The sequence below is a fragment of the Canis aureus genome, chromosome 6, assembly GCF_053574225.1.
Source record: "Canis aureus isolate CA01 chromosome 6, VMU_Caureus_v.1.0, whole genome shotgun sequence".
Taxonomy (NCBI): Eukaryota; Metazoa; Chordata; class Mammalia; order Carnivora; family Canidae; genus Canis; species Canis aureus.
The window spans coordinates 78,994,310-79,015,532 of record NC_135616.1 but is presented as its reverse complement, the minus strand read 5'-3'; the positions used below and the strand labels follow the sequence as shown (position 1 = coordinate 79,015,532).

Sequence of the window (21,223 nt, the reverse complement as noted above, 5' to 3'; positions counted from 1 at the left end):
CAGGAGAGACCACAGAAGGGCCTTGTCGGAAAGTACTGCGCGAGGAAAGCTGCAGGGAGCCGGCTCCGGGCTTCCTGCTCTGGGTCCCCACTGGGTGCAAGTGCCCCTGTGGGGCACACTCAGCCCCCAGGCCAGGCGTGCCTGTGGCACGTGGGCCTCACCCCCCTTGGGCACCCAGGAGATGTCTCAGATGGATCCACTCTTCACTGAGTCCGAGGTTGGCCTCAGAATCTTTTCTAATAAAATCTTCCTGACAGGCGTCACCAAATCCAAGTTAGTGGTTGATGAGAGTTGTCACCTCTCCCCTTGGCCTTCCCGCAGGTCCCCTGAGCACAGATGGGACACGGGGTCCCAGACCCCATGGAACAGTGGCTTATCTGACCACTGGGCCCTCTTCTCTCCCTCTTCTCCACTCTAGAGTTTTCACCGTGATTCTGGAACAGGTTAACGTCATCCAAAGCAACACAGCCCCGATGAGCAGCAAAGGGGCCGGCCTGGATGTCAAGGCCCTGAGAGCCTTCCGTGTGCTCAGACCCCTCCGGCTGGTGTCAGGGGTGCCGAGTGGGTGCCAGTGTCCCTGCAGACGCCCCTCCTCCTCTCGCAACCTGTTCCCTTGCCCAATTCTGGGTCCTCCCCACTCCAACCTCGGTGTTCTGGACGCTTCCCAGGATATAGAGAGCGGGAGGGCCAGGAGACCAAGAGGGGAGATGACTCCTCTTTTCTCCTCCCTGCTCTGCAGGCCTGCAGGTGGTCCTCAACTCCATCTTCAAGGCCATGCTGCCCCTGTTCCACATCGCCCTGCTCGTCCTCTTTATGGTCATCATCTACGCCATCATCGGGCTGGAGCTCTTCAAGGGCAAGATGCACAAGACCTGCTACTTCATTGGGACAGGTGAGCTCCCAGGGGACTGGGGAGGGGGGCGTGGCCCTAGGACAACTCAGAAGGGACAGCCACCGCAGCCCTGAGGAAGGCCCAGGGAGGGGTTGCCGCTTCCCACACCTGTTAACCTGGGGAATGGGTCTCTCTTAGACAAGGAAACGGGTCTGCCAGGGTCGGTGATCAGAGGACAAGGGCAGAAGCCTGGGCCCTAGCTTGCTCTGAGCACTCCCACCCCAGATAAACGGGGTATCCTTGGGCTTTTGGGGCCAGCTGTGCATGGAGATGCGGGCTCATGACAAGCCTGGATTTCTATTTGTCCTTTTCTCGGCAGCCATCGTTATGGCCTTGGTCTGAGCAGGGGCCCACAGAGCAGTGTTTAAAGGGGATCTCAAAGAAAGCACCCAAGAGCCCCAGGGTCTAGGGTTATCAGAGATAACAACATATATTGAAGCTGGAATGAACTTGAGCCAAGCCTTCCAAAACGACAGTTCTCAAACTATTTGCCTCAGGACTCTTTAAACTCTTAAAATTATTAAGGACCCCAAAGAGCTTGTGTTGCTATGGGTTTTATACACTGATATTTATGGTATTAGATATGACAACTGAGGAAAATGTCATAATACTCATTTTTAAGAACAGCGATAAGCCCATTGCTTATGAACATGAATAATGTATCTTGCGAAAAATAACTATATTTTCCCAAACCAAGGCCATTTTGTGAGAAGCATGGCACTGCCTTGCATTTTATCTAAATCTCTTACTGCCTTGGCCTACTAGAATCTGCTGGGTTCTCAGAGCTACTCCTGTGTTCAGTCTATCTTGAAATCACATGTCACGTAGGCTCTAGCAAACTCCACTCTGCATTCGTGGAAAGATGGGGAGATGAAATAATGTCTTGGCATTCTTATTAAAAATAATTCTGACCAGGTGGGTGCCCTGCCCACACTCCAAGACTCACTGCTGCAAGCTGGCCGTGTCAGTCTGTCTCGGGTAGAGCGTAACACCTACGGGGCCTACAGGAATTGGACTTGGCACAAGAAAGAGGTGGGACTTCTACCAAAAGCCCAGAATCTGACTCACCAGAATAACCCGGGATGGACAAAACCACTGATATCTGTAGTGTCTCAGGAGACTCCTCACCGCCCCAGGCCCCCTGACAAAGGGACAGGCAACAACACAAGGCTCAAGACAGTGCACTCTGATAGAGCTTTTGGTGGTTCCATTCCTAGTCCCTCTCCCAGCTCAGCCTCCTCCTGTTTCTATAACAATCTGGGTCCTATAATGAGCGTTATGGACCCAGAGAGGAGGAGGCTTCCCATCACAACCTTCAAACCAAATTTGGAGGTCTCATCTGGTGTTCTCAGGCATTCTTGACCAGTGCCAGCCAGTGGTGCTCAAAAACCTTTCTGGGATGGGAGGACCTGACTTGATGGGTCAGGGACCCACTCAGGGCTCAGAACCGTCGATGTTTTCCTGTCCCGTCTCCAGACGACCGAGTCAACACGGTACATCTGGGTAAGGTGGGGCGTTCCAGCTCGGATGAGCTGATCTAGTCTGTGAATACTGTAGGAGACGAAAACATCCTAAGATAAAGGGGGATCCAAGATGTCATCCAAACTGGAGGGTTTTAGAGACAATGAGAGCACCGTCGGGGACACAGAGGGGACTGTGGCCTGCTGGAACGCCTGCTAAGAGCAGACCCTGCCCCCAAAGCTTCGTGTCTTGTGCAGCTCGTCTCAAGAGTGCTGGGGCTCGCCCATGTCAGCTCCCAGAAAGAGCGCAAGTCCGAGCACATGGGGCCCGCCCCACGCCTCCGCCCTGGCCAGACGGCTGCCTCTTTTTTTCAAAGCTCCGTGGGGAGACATGACATTCACGTTGCACCTGCTACATAGGTGGCACTTCATAGGCCAGGGATCCCTGAAGCCAGCCCTCCCATGAGGCCCGGGGGCCTGAGACATGATCACGGCTGCCTGCGGATGTCCACTGCCAGGCCCGTGGGCCCAAGAGGGCCCCTTCTAGCACGAGATGCTCTGGGGCGAGCACCCCTTCACCTTTCTAGCTGCGCAGGCTCTAGACCTGTTACTCAGCGGTTGCAGACCACTCTTGTCCCCCTACTGTCCACCTACTCCTCTCACCTGACTCTCCCATGGCCTTCTGCCTCCAGATATCGTGGCCACGGTGGAGAACGAGAAGCCCTCGCCCTGTGCCAGGACGGGCTCGGGGCGCCCATGCACCATCAATGGCAGCGAGTGTCGGGGCGGCTGGCCGGGGCCCAACCACGGCATCACCCACTTCGACAACTTTGGCTTCTCCATGCTCACCGTGTACCAGTGCATCACCATGGAGGGGTGGACCGATGTCCTCTACTGGGTGGGTCTGGCCCCGTGGCTGCAAAGCCACCTCCCTCCATCCACAGGTTCACCAGGGGCGGAGGTGGGGCCTGACAGTCGCTGCCTCTAGTAGCCGCTGCTCCTTCTCACCCTTCCCCGGGGAAACCGACACAGGGGGCATGGCCCCCTTCTGGTCCCCAGGAGTGTGTCCAAGCATCCTTTGGGCAGCCCCCAAGGTGTAAATTGTCTGTGCAGAGCCTACTAGGTGGGTGAGGAATGGAAACCATGGGTTCTGGTCTTAATTTCTAGTTTTTCCCTAAGCCTGCCCTTGAGTGACTCACTCCCGATGACCTAGAATCTCAGATTTCCTGAGGGACGAAGGGCCCTTTGAGTCTCTTTTTGTCCCTGGGCAAGACTGCCTTCCCATATAAATATTCTTAGATATCAGTTTTCTCATCTATAAAATAAAAATACTACCCCCGTCATAGGGTAGTTATGATGGTTACTAGGCAGGTTAACTAAAGTGTGGCGGTGCCCGCAGCACGGGCAATGCTATATCCGTTTTCTTGTTGGAGTATATTGTGTATTCGGTGCTATCTGGAGCTAGGCTGCATGTCTTATTTAATCCTCCAACCGTGGTAGGCATCGTTCCCACTTTACAGATGAGTAAACTGAGGCTCAGAGAGGTTCAGGGACTTGCCTACAGTTACGGAGCTAGGGAGCAATTCAAGAGTTCAACCCAAGAATTGAACCCTTAATCCATCTGGCTCTGATCCCAGAACCCGTAACCACAACGTGACACCGCCTGTTGAGGGAAAGGTTGTCGTCAAACTGTCAGATGCTTAGCAAACATAAAGGATTAGTATGAATAGTTCTTGTAAGCTCATATTATGGGAGCAAATTATCAAACATTTCAAAGGCCTGTCACATGTGTCGTTTCACCGCTACTACAAGCCTACGAGGGGCAAGTGCGTATCATTATCCCCACAGACAGATGAGATAATGCTCAGAGATGTTAGGTGGCTTGTCTAGGATCACAGAGCTTGTTCACGAAGTTGCTGGCCAAGCTCAGGCCAAGACTTTTTAGTGTTTCTTCTACTTGGAAAAATCTTAGCTGTAAAGAAACCAACTGGAGAGTGTGAGAGAGACTCCAGCCAGGGAGGCGATGACTGGAGGGCGAAACAGGTCGGTCTTGTCTGGGCCAAGTGGACGGTTAGCAAGGCTCGTTTTGAGAGTCCTTCCAACTCCAGGTCCTACATCTTCGGGGGTAGGAAGGTCCCCTCACTGGGCCCAGGTGGCCTCTCTCCTCGTCCCCCAGGGCCAGGTGGAGCATGAGTGCACGGAGTCCACAGGGGGACCCGCACCCTCGGCCCCGTGGCTGGGACTCACACCTCTGTCTGGCCCAGGTCAACGATGCCATCGGGAACGAGTGGCCCTGGATCTATTTTGTCACCCTCATTCTGCTGGGATCCTTCTTCATTCTCAACCTGGTGCTGGGTGTCCTGAGCGGGTAAGAAAGTTCACAAGCAGCTGGGAGGAGAGGGACGAACGGGAGAGGAGGAGAGGGCTGCAGGGTGGGAGGGAGAAGGGGCAGCGAGGGGGTGGGTGGGGGGTGCCCGGGGGAGAGAAGAAGGAAGAGAGAAAGAGGGAGAGCGAGAAGAGTAGGACGGAGAGAAGGAAGAGGAGCGAGAGGGGGAGGACGAGCGGGGGGGTTAGAGCGTCCGCGTGTGCCCTTTGCCAAGAGCAGCTCCCGGGTTCGCAAGGCAGAGCTAGGAGCGGGTAGGAGACCCTCCGTTTTTAACCTTTTCTCCCTTGTCCTCAAGCATCCTCCCATCATTCCCCCTCTGTCCCTCTGCATTCACACCCTCTCTGAGTGAAGCCCCTGAGATCCCAGCCGCCCCCTCCCCAAGCTGCATGAGCTGAGGCTTGGCATTAGGAGCCAGGGTAGCCTTCAGGTGAGGCTCTCGGACTCGGGAGCTCACTTGGGAGCTTAAATCCTTGCACTGCCTGACCTGCGCCTGATTACCTAACGTCTCCGCGCCTCAGGGTCCACGTCTATAAAATGGGAATAATCTCATAGGTTGTTGGGAGGACTCCCCGGGCTAAGGCGTAGAAAGCACGCAGAACGGAGTCCAGCAGGCCACGAGCGCCGCGTACGACTGGGCACCGTGGGCGACAGCTGGTCTCTCCGGGACGGCTCCCCCAGCTGCCGTGGGCAATCTAGAGGTGCCCTCCGCCCCCTCCCCGGTGCCATCACCCCGTCACCCCAGCCCAGACACATCCCTCCAGGCAGCACGTGGACAGAACTCAGGGGGCCCGTGAACTTGAAGAAGAAACACTCGTCTTTCTTTTTCTTATTAACTCTGAAATTTAGTGTTTGCTTTCACGCCACAGTGGTGCTGTTAGTGCCGCCTGTGACTTGTCCCAGTAGAAACCACACGAAACACTATGATTAAGGCAGATCTAGCTCATAGTCATCGCGACTTTGCAGCTGTTCGGTCTGCGTCGGGACCCGGCTAGTTACGGAGTTAATAGGAAGCACGCAGGCGACTTTATCCCAGTTTCTTTATATTTCAGTAACTGTATTCTAATATGATTGATTCCTTTGTTTAGTTCTGTGTATTTTTCTTTTTTTTTTAAGATTTTATTTATTTATTCATTCATGAGAGAGAGAGAGAGAGAGAGAGAGGCAGAGACCCAGGCAGAGGGAGAAGCAGGCTCCATGCAGGGAGCCCGGTGCAGGGCTCTACCCCGGGTCTCCCGGATCACACCCTGGGCTGAAGGCGGCACTAAACTGCTGAGCCACCAGGCTGCCCAGTTCTGTGTATTTTCAACACTATTTTGCAGAGGTGCCCATAGGTTCCGTGGGACTCCCAAGGATCCACGGCGCACAGAGGCAGAGGGGCCCTGGCGCCCGAGCCCAGAGCTGAGGCCGAGGCTCCTGTGGCACAGCCAGTAACTATGCGAGAGTCTCGCTCTCTCTCCACTTGCTCAGTGGCCGAGGGCAGCCCAGCTTGTCCCCGAAGACCCCCCGCCGGCCCTCAGGTCCCTTCCTTCTGGTCCTGCCACCGGTTTCTTCTAAGACTCCGGAGAATGTCCCCCGGGCCTTAGGTCCGTGAGCACAGCTACATTCCTAGGGCAGCCTCACGGGCCAGGGCAGCACGAGAGATGCGAGGCTCCGAGGCTGACGTGAGGGCAGCGGACTGCCGAGCCGGGACAGGGAGGCGAGGTATCAGAGGGAGGGCAGAGAGCAGTGGGAAAGGCAGGCCGCGTGCTCCAAGCTGCTCCTGAAGGTGGACGTGGCGAGGGGGTGCGAGAGGAGCTGCCCCTGTCACCCAAAAGGCCACCTGGACCCCAGGCGACCCCTCCCCGGAAGGCAGGGGCACCCCCAGCCCCAGAATGTGCTCCCCTGCCCTTGGGCAGCCCAGTCCTCCTCCACCTCCTTCCCTTTTTCTCCTCCCTCCCCCGTCTCTCCTGTTGCCTGTCAGGGAATTCACTAAGGAGCGGGAGAAGGCCAAGTCCAGGGGAACCTTCCAGAAGCTCCGGGAGAAGCAGCAGCTGGAGGAGGACCTCCGCGGCTACATGAGCTGGATCACACAGGGCGAGGTCATGGACGTCGAGGACTTGAGAGAAGGTTTGGGGCCCAAAGGCATGGTCCGCATACCCTCCCAGCCCCTGAGCTGCACCGCCCCCCCCAGGGGAGGGCTCCAGGAGGGGGCATCAGGTAACCTCCCGAGGGCCTGGGAGGCCCATGGAGCAGGGCTAAGGTTGCCATCTACAGGTGAGAAAACTCAGGCCCTTAGAGGGTCGGTGACTTGCCTAGAGCCTTCCGCCTGGAAATGATGGCATCCAGGGGGCCGAAGTACAAGGTACCATGCTGCCTGCCCCTAACCGCCCGCAGGTGTGGGCTCTTTCTTGGGCGTCTCGGGAAAGTGCACGGGGTCCAGGCCCGCCCGGGGGCCACCGTCACAGGTGTCTGCAGTCAGCGGCCCGTCTCCCTTGTGTGCCCAGCGCAGGACCCGGAAGGCCGGTCCATCCTTCTCTCTTGTTCCCAGGGAAGCTGTCTTTGGATGAAGGAGGCTCCGACACAGAGAGCCTGTACGAGATCGAAGGCCTGAACAAAATCATCCAGTTCGTGTGAGTATCTGCTCTTCTCCCCAGAGTCTTCCCGGCCTCAGAACTCCCCGAGATCTGGAGTTGGAACCTGTTTGCTGTTGCCCATGCACCGTTAGAACCCATTTGCTGGCTTTAAGTCACGTTCTGCATCCCTCCGTGCAATCGGAGGGCACTCAGCCGATGACCCAGTTACACGGTGGCACCTGCCCGGGGGCAAGGAGAGAACCGGGCTGCCACCCTGTGATCGGAGTGGAGTGCGTGAGGCTAATTAGTTCTGGAAACCTCTGCTTGGGAAGCGGGAAGGCGTGTGCTACAAGGAGGTAGCGCGGAGAGGTCTGCAGGAAGGAGGCTGGCTGCCCCCGGAATTTGGAGACAAGGGGATGCTCCAGGCTCAAGAGGAAGATGTGTTTGTTTGGTTGGCTGCCTCCTTTAACAAATTCATACATAATTGTGATTTTTGAAAGATCAAACAATAGAGAACTACATCAAAGAGAAGATGAAGGTCCCCATTGCCCTCTAACCATGGTAACAGATGTGTGTTCCTCCAAGACCCTTGCACTGGGTTTATCTCACATGCACACACCCACCCACCAGGTTTTTTGTTTGCTCGGCTTTCTACATGATAGGGTTCTTTATGTCGACTACTGTCCCTACAGAACCCAGAGCGTGCCCAGCATATGGGACGTGCTGCCAGATATTTGATGAACCCTTGAATAGGATATACATAGCATCTAGTAACTTGTGTTTTTTTAATCTAAAATTATCTGTTGAGGACGACTCTGTACCTACACACACGTCCTTCCTTTAAGACTTCGATTTTTTTAGAGCAGTTTTTGGTTCATGGCAGGATTGAACAGAAGGCACAGAGATTTCTCGTATCCCCCAGCCACCTCACGGGCACAGGCTGTTAATCAACCGCCGCCAGAGAGCCTCGGTTTACCTCGGGGCTCACTCTTGGTGCTACACACTCCACAGGCTTGGACAAATGTGTGGTGACACGGATTCGTCATTAGAACATCCTACAGAGTGTTTTCACTGTCCTAGAAATCCTTTCTTCTGTGCCTACTCATCCCTCCCCACATCCCCTAGCAACGAACAACCGATCTTTTTACCGTCTCCATAGTTTTGCCTTTTCCGGAATGTCATCTACTTGGAATCATACACCATGTAGCCTTTTCAGACTTGTTTCTTCCACGTGGCGACAGACATTTAAGTTTCCTCCGTGCCTTTTCACGGCTGGACGGCTCTCACACCTTCGTGTGGTGTCGCCTTTGGGTGTAAAGTATTCCGCAGTATGAATATAGCATAAAATATTAATCTTTGCAGTTTTCGGCAACACAAATGCGCCACAGGAACAGGTGCACATAAGGATGAACATTTCCACCAGGCAGAGTCCTAGGAATGGAATTGCTGGGTCAAAGTGTGTATAATTTTAAACCTTGGTCCGTGCTGCCAAAGTGTTCACCAAGCAGGTCGCGATGACGGTAGCAGTGCCCTCTCCACGCACCCTCACCAGCGCCAGATACGATTAATCCAGTGCAGAATTGCTTTTCTAATGAGCCACACGGAGCCCCCTCCCCACCTGTGGGCTGTAAATCAAGATTAAAGTGCATGACGTGCCTGCAGTAGGCCGGCCCAGCGCCGAGCATCGTGCTGCAGTGGCTCTAACTCCCTCTGAGGGGCGTCATCATCACTCTCCTCTGCAAGAGGAGGACCCTTGCTAGTAAGAGGCAAGGTCGTAGAGCAGTGGCCTGCAGCTCCCACCCTCAGTGTCGCCGGGCGCGCAGACTGGGTAGCTGCGGTCCCTCGGAAAGCAGCCCCAGAAAGGCGGGGGCTCAGAGTAAAGCAGCTCTTTGCCTCCATCCTCCCGTGTCTCGTCTCCCAGCCGCCACTGGAGGCAGTGGAACCGGATCTTTCGCTGGAAGTGCCATGACGTGATCAAGTCCAGGGTCTTCTACTGGCTGGTGATCCTGGTCGTCGCCCTCAACACCCTGTCTATCGCCTCAGAGCACCACAACCAGCCCCTGTGGCTGACCCACTTGCAAGGTGAGACAGAGCAGGGGGAAGCCAGATGTGGCCAGTGGCCAAAGCCAGCAGGAGCCCCTCAGGTTTCACAGAGGACGTCCAGTAGCTAATCACATTGTTTTCTAGAAATCATAGGCTGGTCGTGCTTTGGTCCTCATGGCATTATCAAGGGGCAATAACATCAATTCGTCGGGAAGCTCGGGTGTCTGGGGAGTGATTGCCATTTCGGGTCCTGAGCACAGGGTTGACCTGTGACCTAGAACTCCAAGCATTTGAGTTCAAATTCGACTCAATCGAACAGCAATCTTTCACTGACTATTTATTGCATGCATGCCATATGTAGGGCATAGAGAAAGGACTCAGGATGCAGAGAGAATGAATATACTGCCCTGGCCTTCCAGGAGCAAACTTAGCCAGAGGAGAAGACAGATGCTAACGAATGATGTCAAGTCCATAGAGGGAGGGTGACAATAGAGGCACATATGAGGGAGCAAGAGAAGGATTCCAGGGGAGGAGCTGTTGGAGCTCCGTGGATCCTAAGGAATATGTAGACATGCCCCCAAGCAGTGAAAGGGAGGGGAGGACTCCCGCAGAAAGAACAGTGTGGGCAACAATGCAAAGCTACAGAACAGTATGGTGAATTCGGGGATCTATAAGGACTTCCTATGTGACTAAGAGTCGCAAGAGGGGCATTTGCACAGAGAGGCCGTGAGATACTTGGGTAAAGTGTTGGGACTTTAAACTTTAGGCGACGAGGAGCTAATGAAAAGTTGTCAGCATAAATATAACACGACCAGACCTGAGTTTCTGGAAGATCAGTTTTGGTGGAAGGCAAGTCAGCCTCATCCCCAGGGTAGATGTTCCTCTGCATGTGGAGCTCTGGACTGTAAAAAGGCAAGAGACTAAGAGACTAAAAGGCAAGAGACTAAGAGAACAGGGAGACGAGTGGACCAAAGTAAGTGGTCTCCCCACCATAGACCCGTAGCAATGCTACCCCAGCCATAATGACAGTATTTCAAAAAGAGCCAAGGAAGTCCCTGGGTGGCAGAGATGAAGAAGCCACTGAAAGCAGGAGCACTGGGCTCATGAGCTGACTTCCAGGAACATTCTAGACCTAGAGCTAGACCCTAAAGGGTGTTGGTTGGGTTCTTAATGCCAATGCAGGGAGAGGACACAGGGCCCACAGCCTGGGTGAGGTGAGGAACTGACCACCGGCCTAGATCCAGAGGCTCGGGCTACTCCTATGTAAGGGAAGCAAGAGTCTCCTCACACTGGGCCACAGGGAAGGAATGTGGAAGTTCATCCCCACCAGAGGCTCTGGGAATAAGGAAAAACTCTGGTGAAAAATCGAAATCCAATCTCTACCCTCTATAAGTATGAGGTCCAGCTGGCACTGTCCACATGGTGTAGGGATCCTAAGCGAAGACAGTAACACAAAAAAACAGTCACAGGCAAGTGAAACCCCTGCAGTAGGAGGCTCAGCAGAAGCAAACAAAAGCCATTCTTTAGGGATGCTTCACAACCCGGGGCCTACAGAATTCCTGCAGGGAAAAGTGTTTCCCAAAGATGAGCTCACAATACAACAATCACAAACCAAACAAGGAAGAGGCCATCCTGAGAAAGAATTATCAGGCACAACCGATGGCAGTTAGCAACCCCAGGAGCCTGAGGTGCTAAAACAGTATAATAGATACTATGTTTAAAATGATGAAAAAGACAAAAAAAGGAATATAACTAGAAAAGAAGATTGTCCTTTTCTATGAGAAGGGGATAGGAAAAAATGCAATCGACCAGATGCATGCGTGCACTCATTGCCACCCATCTTCTTGAGGGCCCCTTGGATGCATCGTCAGTGACCAAATGTGGATAAGGTGTGAACACAGCCCACAAAAAGGAGTCAGAGATTTGAGGTTCCTGCAGATAAGTGGGTGGGTCATGCCACTTATGAGGGGAAGACAGGCAGCAGCTGGGTATATTTGGGGGTAGAGGAGGATGGGCAGTACTCACCAACTTAATCTTGGGCATGTTGAGTTTGAGGGACCTTTGAGATATCCCAGTGGGAATGTCCAGGAGGCAGATGGAAAAATAGGTCTGGAACTCAGTGGAGAGGTCTGAGCTGAAGAATTAAAATCTGGGAGTCATTGGCGGAGATGGCCATTGAAGCTACGGTCTTGGAAGACATCACCAGACCACCATCACCAGACCACCAGACCAGGGGATAGTATGTACTAAGTATACAGCTCAAGGTCAGCATCCAGTGATTAGGTAAAGAACTGCACCTGCAGAGGAAGCTTGGGAGAAGCACCAGAAGGATGTGGTGTCACAGAAGCTAAGGGAAGAGAGTATTTGAGAAAGCGAGGCTGGTCAACAGTGCCCAGTGCTCCTGGGAGGTCAGGAGAAGTGAGGGCTGAAATGCTCATTGGGTTCAGTGACCTGAAGTCATTGATGACCTGAGGGAGCTTGTTGGTGGAGTGATCAGGTGGATCCGGTTAGGTATGAACTGAAGGGCCAATGGGGCAGGGCAGCGTGGGAGGGGGTCAGGTAGGTAAGTCTCTGGGAAGTTTGGTTGTGATGGGGAGGAGAGCTAGGGCAGGGGCTATGGGGAAATGGGATTGAAAAGTGGTGATGGGTGAATCCAGTTGGCAGGAGCAGTCAAACACACAGGAAGGAGAAGGGATCCCTGACCGTGGACTTCACGCAGTGGGGAGGGGTGGGCTGGGTGGGCAGAGCGTGGGTGGGCAGGCGGGCTTTAGGTAGATGGAGGGCGCCCCTCCCGGGGAGACGGACTCGGGCGGTCGTGAGAGCGGCAGAGCTGAATTCAGTGAAACCAAAAGCAGTAAAACACACTTTTGCTGCATATGGCCTGGTCGAGCTGTCGAGAAGTCTGCGTCAGCGCTCCCGCCACGGGCAGAAACGCGCCGGGTTCGCAGACATCGAGAGGGGAAAGGGGCGATGTTTTGGAAACGGGGCGAGGGAGTCGTGGGCGGAGGGCCTGGCCGAGGCAGGGGCCGGAGGTGGGGGAGAGGGGGCTGAGGCTGGGCCACCCACCCGCCCGCCCTGCAGACGTGGCCAACCGGGTGCTGCTGGCGCTCTTCACCGTCGAGATGCTGATGAAGATGTACGGGCTGGGCCTGCGCCAGTACTTCATGTCCATCTTCAACCGCTTCGACTGCTTCGTGGTGTGCAGCGGCCTCCTGGAGATCCTGCTCGTGGAATCGGGCGCCATGAGCCCCCTGGGCATCTCCGTGCTGCGCTGCATCCGCCTCCTGAGGATCTTCAAGATCACCAAGTGAGCGCGGGCGGGGTGGGGGGCCTGGGGCTCCAGGCGGGACAGGGGGCAGGGGGCCGGGGATAGGGCCTGGGGGACAGAAGGCAGAGGGGCGGGGGCAGGGGGATAGCATGCAGGGGGCAGGAGGACAGGGGGCCGGGGGCCAGGGGGCAGGGAACAGGGGCAGAGGGGGCTGGGGATAGGGGCCTGGGGGACAGGGGGCAGGGAACAAGGGCAGAGAGACGGGGGACAGGGGGCCAGGGGACCAAGGGACAGGGGCAGGGGGCAAGGGCCCAGGGGGCCGGGGACAGGGGCCTGGGGGACAGGAGGCAGGGGGCAGGGGGATAGCGTGCAGGGAGCAGGGAGATGGGGGCCAGGGGGACAGGAGGCAGGGGGGGCAGGGAGCAGGGACAGGGGAATAGAGGACAGGGGGTCAGGGGGCAGGGAGTGGGGGCAGGGTGCAGGGAGATAGCATGCAGGGGGACAGGGGACAGCGTGCGGGGCACCTGCCCCGGGGTCGGGGTCAGGCTCAGCGGCTGGGCAAGCTCAGGGAGGCCTCTGGCCCAGGACTTCCATCCTCAAGGGAAATGACCTTCCCCTTTGCCCTCACTCCTTTATTTTTTCTCCCTTACATCTCACCATCCTGTGGCAGGGCAGGGATGCAGGGGGGCGTGGAGAGGGGCCGAGCTTGGGAGGGGAAGGAGAGGGAGCAGGGGGGAGGAGGGGGAGCAGGGGGAGGAGGATGAGAGGGAAGGAGAAGTCGCACCAACTGGGGATGGAAGTGAGGACTGGGACGAAGAATAAGGAGGGAGGCGCCGCTGAGGGAGCAGAGGCGGGCTCCCTGGTGCCCGGGTTTATGGGGCACCCGCCGCGCCAGGGCTGTGCTAGGTGCAGGGGTGCGGGGGGCGCAGGAGAGAAGTGGCCCTTACTCTCGTGGGGCCTGCAGCCCGGTGGCGGGACTGGCCGTGGTTCTAAGGAACACGAAATGTCAAAGCACGAGAAGTGCTGGAGGGACGGGAGAGCGGGGGTGTGGCACGAACCTGGGCCCCCGAGGTCCCCCACCCCAGGCCCCCCAGGCCCCCCAGTCCCCCCTGCTCTCTCTGCGCCCGCGGGCTGGAGCATTGCCCCAGGTGGCCGGAGCTCGGAGGCTCCTCTGCACCTCGGCCTCCGCCCTCAGGTACTGGACGTCCCTGAGCAACCTGGTGGCGTCCCTGCTCAACTCCATCCGCTCCATCGCCTCCCTGCTGCTGCTGCTCTTCCTCTTCATCATCATCTTCGCCCTGCTGGGCATGCAGCTCTTCGGGGGCAGGTATGACTTCGAGGACACCGAGGTGCGGCGCAGCAACTTTGACAACTTCCCGCAGGCCCTCATCAGCGTCTTCCAGGTAGGCCGGGCTGCGGCGGCTCCGCCCGCTTCTGCTCCTTCAGGATCGCCTCCTCCGGGAAGCCTTCTCTCACCTGCTGGCTGGAGTTCGAGGCCCCTCTCCAGGCCCCTTCCCCTGGGCTTCCCCCTCCACCCTCCTGAGGGCTGGGAGCTGTGCCCCGTGTGTCCTGTTTGTCTCTGTCCCCGGGACCCATGGGCAGCGCGCTGGCCCTGGCGGGCTGAGACTGCACGAGGGAGCCCAGGGCCCGCTCTGGCCCCATCCCTGCTCTGGTCCCTGAGCACAGGATTAGATGGCGAGCTGTCCCCCAGCAGACCCGGCTCGGCCGGCGCTCACCGGAGGCCACCCAGAGTCACGCTGTGACTTACCTGCGGCCTCGGAGCCTGGGCCTCGCGGGGCAGCCCCCCTAGCGGAGAGCAGAGAAGCGCCCCTCTGTGCAGGAGCCTGGGGCTGGGGTGCCGGGAGGCCTGGGTGGGCGCGGCCTGGTTACCCTAGAATCACGCCAAAGCCCAGGGTCGACCCCCTGTCCCTGGAGAGGCCACGGTGAGGTGCCCGAGCCTGGGGGGAGGTTCCAGGGGGAGAGCAGGGACCTCCCAGGCGGGCCGCGGGTGCAGAGAGGAGAGGCCCAAGGGCCTTGCAGGCCGGGGTCCCTCTGAGCCGCCCTGCCGTCCCCCCAGGTCCTGACGGGCGAGGACTGGAACTCCATGATGTACAGCGGGATCATGGCCTACGGCGGCCCGTCCTACCCGGGGGTGCTCGTGTGCATTTATTTCATCATTCTGTTCGTCTGTGGCAACTGTATCCCAGGGAACAGGGGGGCCTGGCGAAGAGCGGCGGGAGAGGGCCCAGGGCACCCACGCACCCGGCCAAGGCCCTCTGGCCGCAAGGGAGCCTCCAGACTCAGGGTGGAGGTGGGGGCTGGCACGTGGCGAACAGCAAGCGCCGGGAGGGTTCGAGAAGGCCAGGGAAGTTCGGGGAGCACAAGGTGACTGGTGACAGCAGGAGGGCCTCCCCCGGAGCGGGCAGGGGCAGGACGAGGCTTGGCTGTGGGGCCTACAGGTGCCGGGCAGCCTGGTCCGAAGGCCTAAGGGGGACGGGGAGGCGGACGGGGAGCAGGCAGGTGGGGTGGGAGGGCAGACGAGCCCGAAGGTTCTGAGATCTGCGCCCCGGTGCCTGGTGAGCCGGCAGCGGGGAGGAGGGAAGCAATGCACCCGCGCTCAGGGCCCTCCCTGACGGAGACCCCCGGGGAATGCGAGGTGCTGGAGGCCCCTGGGGCGCCCCGCGCGAGTGGGCCCCCCCTCAGGGTGCTGCCCACGTCTCGGGCCCGTGCCGCCCCATGGACTAACTCCAGCAAGAGGCCCACCAACAAGGCCACCGAGGCTTAAGTCCTGCCAGCGCGTTGGGGGGGGGGCGGGTGCAGCCCCAGAGGCTTCCCTTCATCCACCACCCAAGACTCCTTAGCCGGACGCCCTCAGATATCCTGCTCAACGTCTTCCTGGCCATCGCTGTGGACAACCTGGCGGAGGCAGAGAGCCTGACTTCTGCCCAGAAGGCCAAGGCGGAGGAGAGAAAGCGCAGGAAGATGTCCAAGTGAGTGCTGCCCGCGGGGAGGGGCCTGCTGAGCCCAGGGTCACCGCAGGGACACCCGCCCCAAAGTCCCACGAGGTGTCCCTGGGCGCGGCACTGGAGGCGGTCAGCCTCCCCACAGGCCTCAGGACGGGCCATGACGCAGAGCCGGGCACCCCGGGGCAGGGCACCCCGTGGGAGGTTGCAGGATTTCAGCCCGCCCCGCCCCACCCAGGCCCACAGCCCTTCCCTATGGGCAGCCCGCACCGGTCCATCCTCCACCGAGCCCCTGAGCCCTGGGCGTGAGACCCTCCTGAGGATGCCTGATATCAGGCTAAGCGGGTTCCTGAGAACTTTCTAGTTAGGTCGCCACTGTGGGCTCCTTGTTATTTGGTTTTTGTTTTTGTTGTTTAACTCAGGGGTCTCCCAGATAAGTCAGAGGAGGAGAAGTCCGTGATGGCCAAGAAGCTAGAGCAGAAACCCAAGGGTGAGGGCATCCCTACCACCGCCAAGGTGAGCCTACCGTGAGGGGTATCTCAGAGGCAGGCTGGGGAGGGACTCTGCGAGTCCTCTGGGTCACCCCCAAGCCTTAGGGTGCTGGTGGGTGGGTGGGGAGGGAGGTGGAGACGGGCTATCGGCCTGGTTATCGGCCAGGTGAGGGCTTCCAGCTCCACTCCACTGGGGAGAAAGCCAATGGCTACACTCCCACAAGGAATCCTTTGTGGCCCCAGTCCGGGGACCCCACTTCCTCAGAATCCCAGCTTCCCACCCCCGTCAAGGGGCCCCCGCCCCACCTGACGTCCCTTGTTCCAGCGAGAGGCCCAGGCTGGCTTCTCACCACTCCCTACTCGGCCCGCCTGGCTCCGCTCAGCCCTCCTGGAAGCTGAGGAAGCAGAGGGATGAGTCGGGGAGTGGGACCCCGGAGGACCAAGCCGGAGGTGCCAGGCTGAGGTCTTGGCAGCTCGTCTGACCTTCCTGGGCCTGGCCTCTCATCTGTAAAAGGGGGATGATCCTAAAGAAAAAAAAAAAAGAGGGGATGATCCTGACGTTGCCTGTCCCCGAGGCTGGCGGGAGGCCTGAGCGACCGCCGACACCGACCCTCCAGTAAGCGCTCAGCAAGCGGAAATGGCAGCTTTGCCTTCATCGTCTCTGTCGCGTTCCTTCCCACAGCTGAAGATCGATGAGTTTGAATCGAATGTCAACGAAGTGAAGGATCCTTACCCCTCGGCTGACTTCCCAGGTGAGGGTCCTGGGACTGCCAGGGCGTACGCTGGGCGTGGTTTCTCTTGTCCCCGACACCTGGGCCCTGCCATGACGGGGTCACAGAGACATCCCTTGGGACCTAGTCATGCGTGTAAGCCGCCTGCCGGCCTGCCTCGCCCTACAACACACGACACATTCTACTTTCACTGAATCCAGCCAGTGTTTACTGAGGGCCAGTTAGCTACTTCGGTGCTGAGGACTCCACTTCCAGATTTTCCGTGCTGGCCACACAGAGTACACCACGGGTCTGTCCGTGTGGCGTGCGAGATGGGCAGGTCACTCACCACCCGGCGCCCGGCAGGGCTGGGGGCTGGACTGATATGGGGATGGATACACGACTGTGACTTGCATTGCGGGTAAATCGAGACGACGAGATGAGGGGAGGGCGGGCGGGAGGGCAACACGCAGCCACAGATAAACTACAAGCGTCTCGCAAATGCAAATAACCAGTGGCTGCCGCAGAAAGCCGTCCATCGAGCCAAGGGGGGACCCTGGGAGAGCAGAACCAGGCTGCCGGATGAAGGTGTAAAAGCCACTGGGAGGGCCCTGGAGCCCAAAAGCCCTGGGGTTCTCTCTTAGCTTCCCCACTGGTCCTCGGAGCCCTGGGTCACTGGTGCAATTTCACGGCTATTTGTGGAATCAGCTGATTTGCATCTGTTCGCCCCAGTGACTCCTTTTATTTATTTTTTTTTAAGATTTTATTTTTTTATTTATGAGAGAGAGAGAGGCAGAGACACAGGCAGAGGGAGAAACAGGCTCCATGCAGGGAGCCTGACGTGGGACTCGATCCTGGGTCTCCAAGATCATGCCCTGGGCCCAAGGCAGATGCTCAACCACTGAGCCCCCCGGGCGCCCCTGCCCCAGTGACTCTTACTAATCTCCTGGGGGACATTTCATGCCTCAAAGGGCACAGCATAGTCCCCATCAGTAGAATGAATGAGCACATGAAAGGATTTTACAATGTGACATGTGGGGAGAACGGAGCAGATAGAGACAGAACTAATAATATTTCTGCAGAAGTCCACCAGAAATCAATATTTGGGTTTTACCAACACTCCTGTCAAGCTGTTCCATCTAACGACCATCACCTAGTGGATGAGCGTGGCTGACCCAGAGAACTGGCACTGTCGATGAGGAAAGGGGGAAGGGTTGGAGAGAAAGGGGGAGGGCAGAGGGTAGAGGGGCTGCGGGCAGCTGGAAGAGAGTTCTTACCAAGGAGGTTGGGTATGTTTATCCTGCTTCTTTCCAAAGATGACTGCAAATGGCTTTGGGACCGAAGATACGGACGACGGAAGTAACAAAATGGGCGTATAGACAAGGGGACAGAGAAAGCAGTTGTACTAACTCCAAGAATGAACTGCTTCTGCCATTAAGCATAAGCTGCGTTCTGGGGTCCTTGGTAGCCCGGGCCAGCTGGGAAGCGCCCATCAGGATGCTGGGTGTAAGGAGGGAGAAGGGGGGAAGCTGGGGGCTGGTGCAGACGGACCCTGTGGAGACGGCTCGGTCCGCGGGCTCTGTGTTGGCTTCCCCCAGGAGCTCCATCAAGGGGCCGGTAGGGGTAGGGGCGAGGTGGCTACGGAGTGAGGGCAGCAAGGGGCTGGGCGAGACTGGCACAGTGAGGGGCACAGTGGCCTCCTGTCTGATCACCGGACCCTGCCCCCCACCCCCAGCTGAGGACCTCAGGTCATGGGCTGTCTCGTGAGGCCCGGGGACCTAGCCGATGAACCTAGACGGTCCATCTCTTCCGCTTCGACCCCTCCCACCCCGGGATCTGCCTCCCTACTGGGGACCGGCTGAAGCTCGAGGAATATTGATTTTCCGTCTTCCAGGCTGGCAGTTCCCCCCTGGAATGACTATTTTTAGAATCCTAGCCCAGGAGAGGAAGCAGGGTCTACTTATTCCAACAGCCCCCTGCCCCTAATCGATTTCACAAATTGGGGAGCGGAGGCCAGGAAGGACGGGGCTTGCCTAGCAGGCACAGCAAGCTGGGGGCAGAGCTCAGGGGTCACCCGAGGCGGGGTCCCCTCTCCCCTTCCCAGCTGCGAGCCCCCGAGATGGTATGAGTCCAGCCCTGGGACAGACGATGAAACAGCAAGGCTCCTTGACGTGGCTGCTGGCCCCACTTCTGGAGGATTCGGGGACCGACAGTTTTCCCTGACGGTTCAGACCTAAGGGGAAAGGGAGGTGCCCGGGCTGGCCTCTGCGGACGCACGTCCGGCATCGGCCTGCTCCACCTTCCCTCGCTGGCCCCGGGGTTCATGGCTGCCTTCAGAGCACAGAAGCCCAGGGGGATAAAGTCTATAAAGACACCCCCGACGTCTCTCTCTCCCATCCCCACAGGCGATGATGAGGAAGACGAGCCTGAGATCCCAGTGAGCCCCCGACCACGGCCCCTGGCTGAGCTGCAGCTGAAAGAGAAGGCAGTGCCCATTCCAGAAGCCAGCTCCTTCTTCATCTTCAGCCCCACCAACAAGTGGGTGGCCCCTTGGCTGCCGTGCAGGGTGACTGATTGAGGGCGCTCTCAAAAAGGCCGTCCTTACTGGCTTCAGTCTTGCACCTTCAAAATATACAGACGATAGTGTTCATGGGGCCCACCTGCCCGCCTCACGGACGGGGGGCCGCCTACCGTGCTCCTCTGGCTGGAAACCACGGGGCGCAGGAGGAGGAGGCGTCCAGGAGCGGGTGGTGGGAGGGGTTTGGCGGGGGAGAGGGGCGAGGGCTGCGGGGACACACGGAGGGGTGGGCCATCAGACGCAGGCCCATCAGAGACAGGCCATCCATCCCGCTGACCCAGGAGGGGGCTCCGGTGTGTCCCTGCTGGTCAGAGGCTGAGGAGGCCTGAGTGCCCACGAGCTCACAGCCGTCCTGATCCTCCCTCTCTGTCCCCCCGCAGGATCCGTGTCCTGTGCCACCGCATTGTCAACGCTACCTGGTTCACCAACTTCATCCTGCTCTTCATCCTGCTCAGCAGCGCCGCCCTGGCCGCTGAGGACCCCATCCGGGCCGAGTCTGTGAGGAATCAGGTGAGGGCAGACCCGTGCCCCCTGCCAGCTCAGCACCCCCCAGGTCTCAGCCTCCCTCACACCTCACTCTGGTGCCCAATGTATGCTCTAAGTGGCCGTAGGCTTCAGACTCTCTTAGAGTCTAAGTCCCTGGAGGGCCAACACTGCCAAATCCACTCCTTCTCTACAGTGTTGTCATAGCGTGCAGCACAGATAGGCTCTTGCTGCCTAGTTTTAATGATGATGATGATGGTGTTGGTGGTGGTGATAGTGATGGAGGTGGTGGTGATGGTGATGATAGTGATGATGGTGGTGGTGATAGTGATGGTGGTGGTGGTAATGGTGGTGGTGATAGTGGTGATGATGGTGATGATAGTGATGGTGGTGGTGGTGGTGGTGATAGTGATGATGGTGATGGTGGTGGTAGTGATGGTGATGACGATGGTGATGATGATGGTGGTAGTGATGGTGGTGGTGGTGGTGGTGATAGTGATGATGGTGGTGGTGATGGTGGTGGCAGTGGTGATGATGTTCGTGATGGTGATAGTGATGGAGGTGATGGTGGTGAGGATGGTGTTTAAGATAATAATGATATTATTTAGCCCTTCTTCTCACCGACTTCTGCCCCCCCTGCCCTGTCACCAGATCCTTGGGTATTTTGACATCGCTTTCACCTCTGTTTTCACTGTGGAGATTGTCCTCAAGGTAAGTGAAGGCTGTAGGACAGCCCGGGTGAGCAGTGTCTACAGGCCAGGAAACCGCACCTCAAGTGTGGTTGGGGCTCCCATTTATACACGAGGCACTCACTCGGAGGCTGGGTGCCGGGGAGGAGGGAAAAGGGAGAGGAAGGCAGGGAGCAGCAGGGAAAGACTCAGCAGAGCCAGGAGAGCAGATGGGGTTGCTGCTCTTAAGCTGGGGCCAGCAGGTGAGCAGGTGGGAGTGGAGACAGGAGGCTCAGCCAGCGGCAGCCTGTGCACCCCCTCCCCCGGCACCTCACGGTGAGCACAGTCCCTTCTAGGAAGCCTTGGCACCTTTCCTCCGGGGGGAGGCACAGTCAGCCGCGGAACAGACCCCAGAGCTGTGACTGTTCCTGGGCCTTTGTGACACATGGCTGGAAGGCCTCTCTCCGGGCGTCCCCAGGGAAGGGCCTTTTGCCCCTGTGGGTTTCTGGCAGCTCCGCCCCGTCCCGGCCCTTGCACCCCTGACCCGCAGCACGTCGCTGCTCTCCCGTTGTCAGGCGGACACACTGAGCTCACACCACCGTGTCACGGTGCCCTCACCTTCATGGAGGAGGAAGGGGAGAGGAGCTTTGCCGGAGGAGTAGCCCAGAGTAGGCTGCTACAGGAAATCACAATGGCTCCTTATTTCAGGGCCCTTGACTGCTAAAGCAG

The 21,223-nt window shown here is 58.0% G+C and overlaps 1 protein-coding gene across 2 annotated transcripts in view; it reads left to right on the top strand.

Moving 5' to 3' along the window:
* Nucleotides 1-21,223, top strand: part of CACNA1S (calcium voltage-gated channel subunit alpha1 S) — a 63,406-nt gene that overhangs the window by 16,988 nt on the left and 25,195 nt on the right. For both annotated transcript variants that reach the window (XM_077902429.1, XM_077902428.1), the window contains exons 4-19: nucleotides 419-561; nucleotides 740-892; nucleotides 3,045-3,250; nucleotides 4,617-4,720; nucleotides 6,699-6,844; nucleotides 7,266-7,347; nucleotides 9,212-9,372; nucleotides 12,415-12,640; nucleotides 13,797-14,004; nucleotides 14,679-14,799; nucleotides 15,477-15,591; nucleotides 15,987-16,080; nucleotides 16,738-16,807; nucleotides 19,171-19,303; nucleotides 19,724-19,853; nucleotides 20,478-20,537. In XM_077902429.1, coding sequence (XP_077758555.1) covers nucleotides 419-561; nucleotides 740-892; nucleotides 3,045-3,250; nucleotides 4,617-4,720; nucleotides 6,699-6,844; nucleotides 7,266-7,347; nucleotides 9,212-9,372; nucleotides 12,415-12,640; nucleotides 13,797-14,004; nucleotides 14,679-14,799; nucleotides 15,477-15,591; nucleotides 15,987-16,080; nucleotides 16,738-16,807; nucleotides 19,171-19,303; nucleotides 19,724-19,853; nucleotides 20,478-20,537 — 2,152 coding nt within the window. The remainder of the gene's footprint in view (nucleotides 1-418; nucleotides 562-739; nucleotides 893-3,044; nucleotides 3,251-4,616; nucleotides 4,721-6,698; nucleotides 6,845-7,265; nucleotides 7,348-9,211; nucleotides 9,373-12,414; nucleotides 12,641-13,796; nucleotides 14,005-14,678; nucleotides 14,800-15,476; nucleotides 15,592-15,986; nucleotides 16,081-16,737; nucleotides 16,808-19,170; nucleotides 19,304-19,723; nucleotides 19,854-20,477; nucleotides 20,538-21,223) is intronic.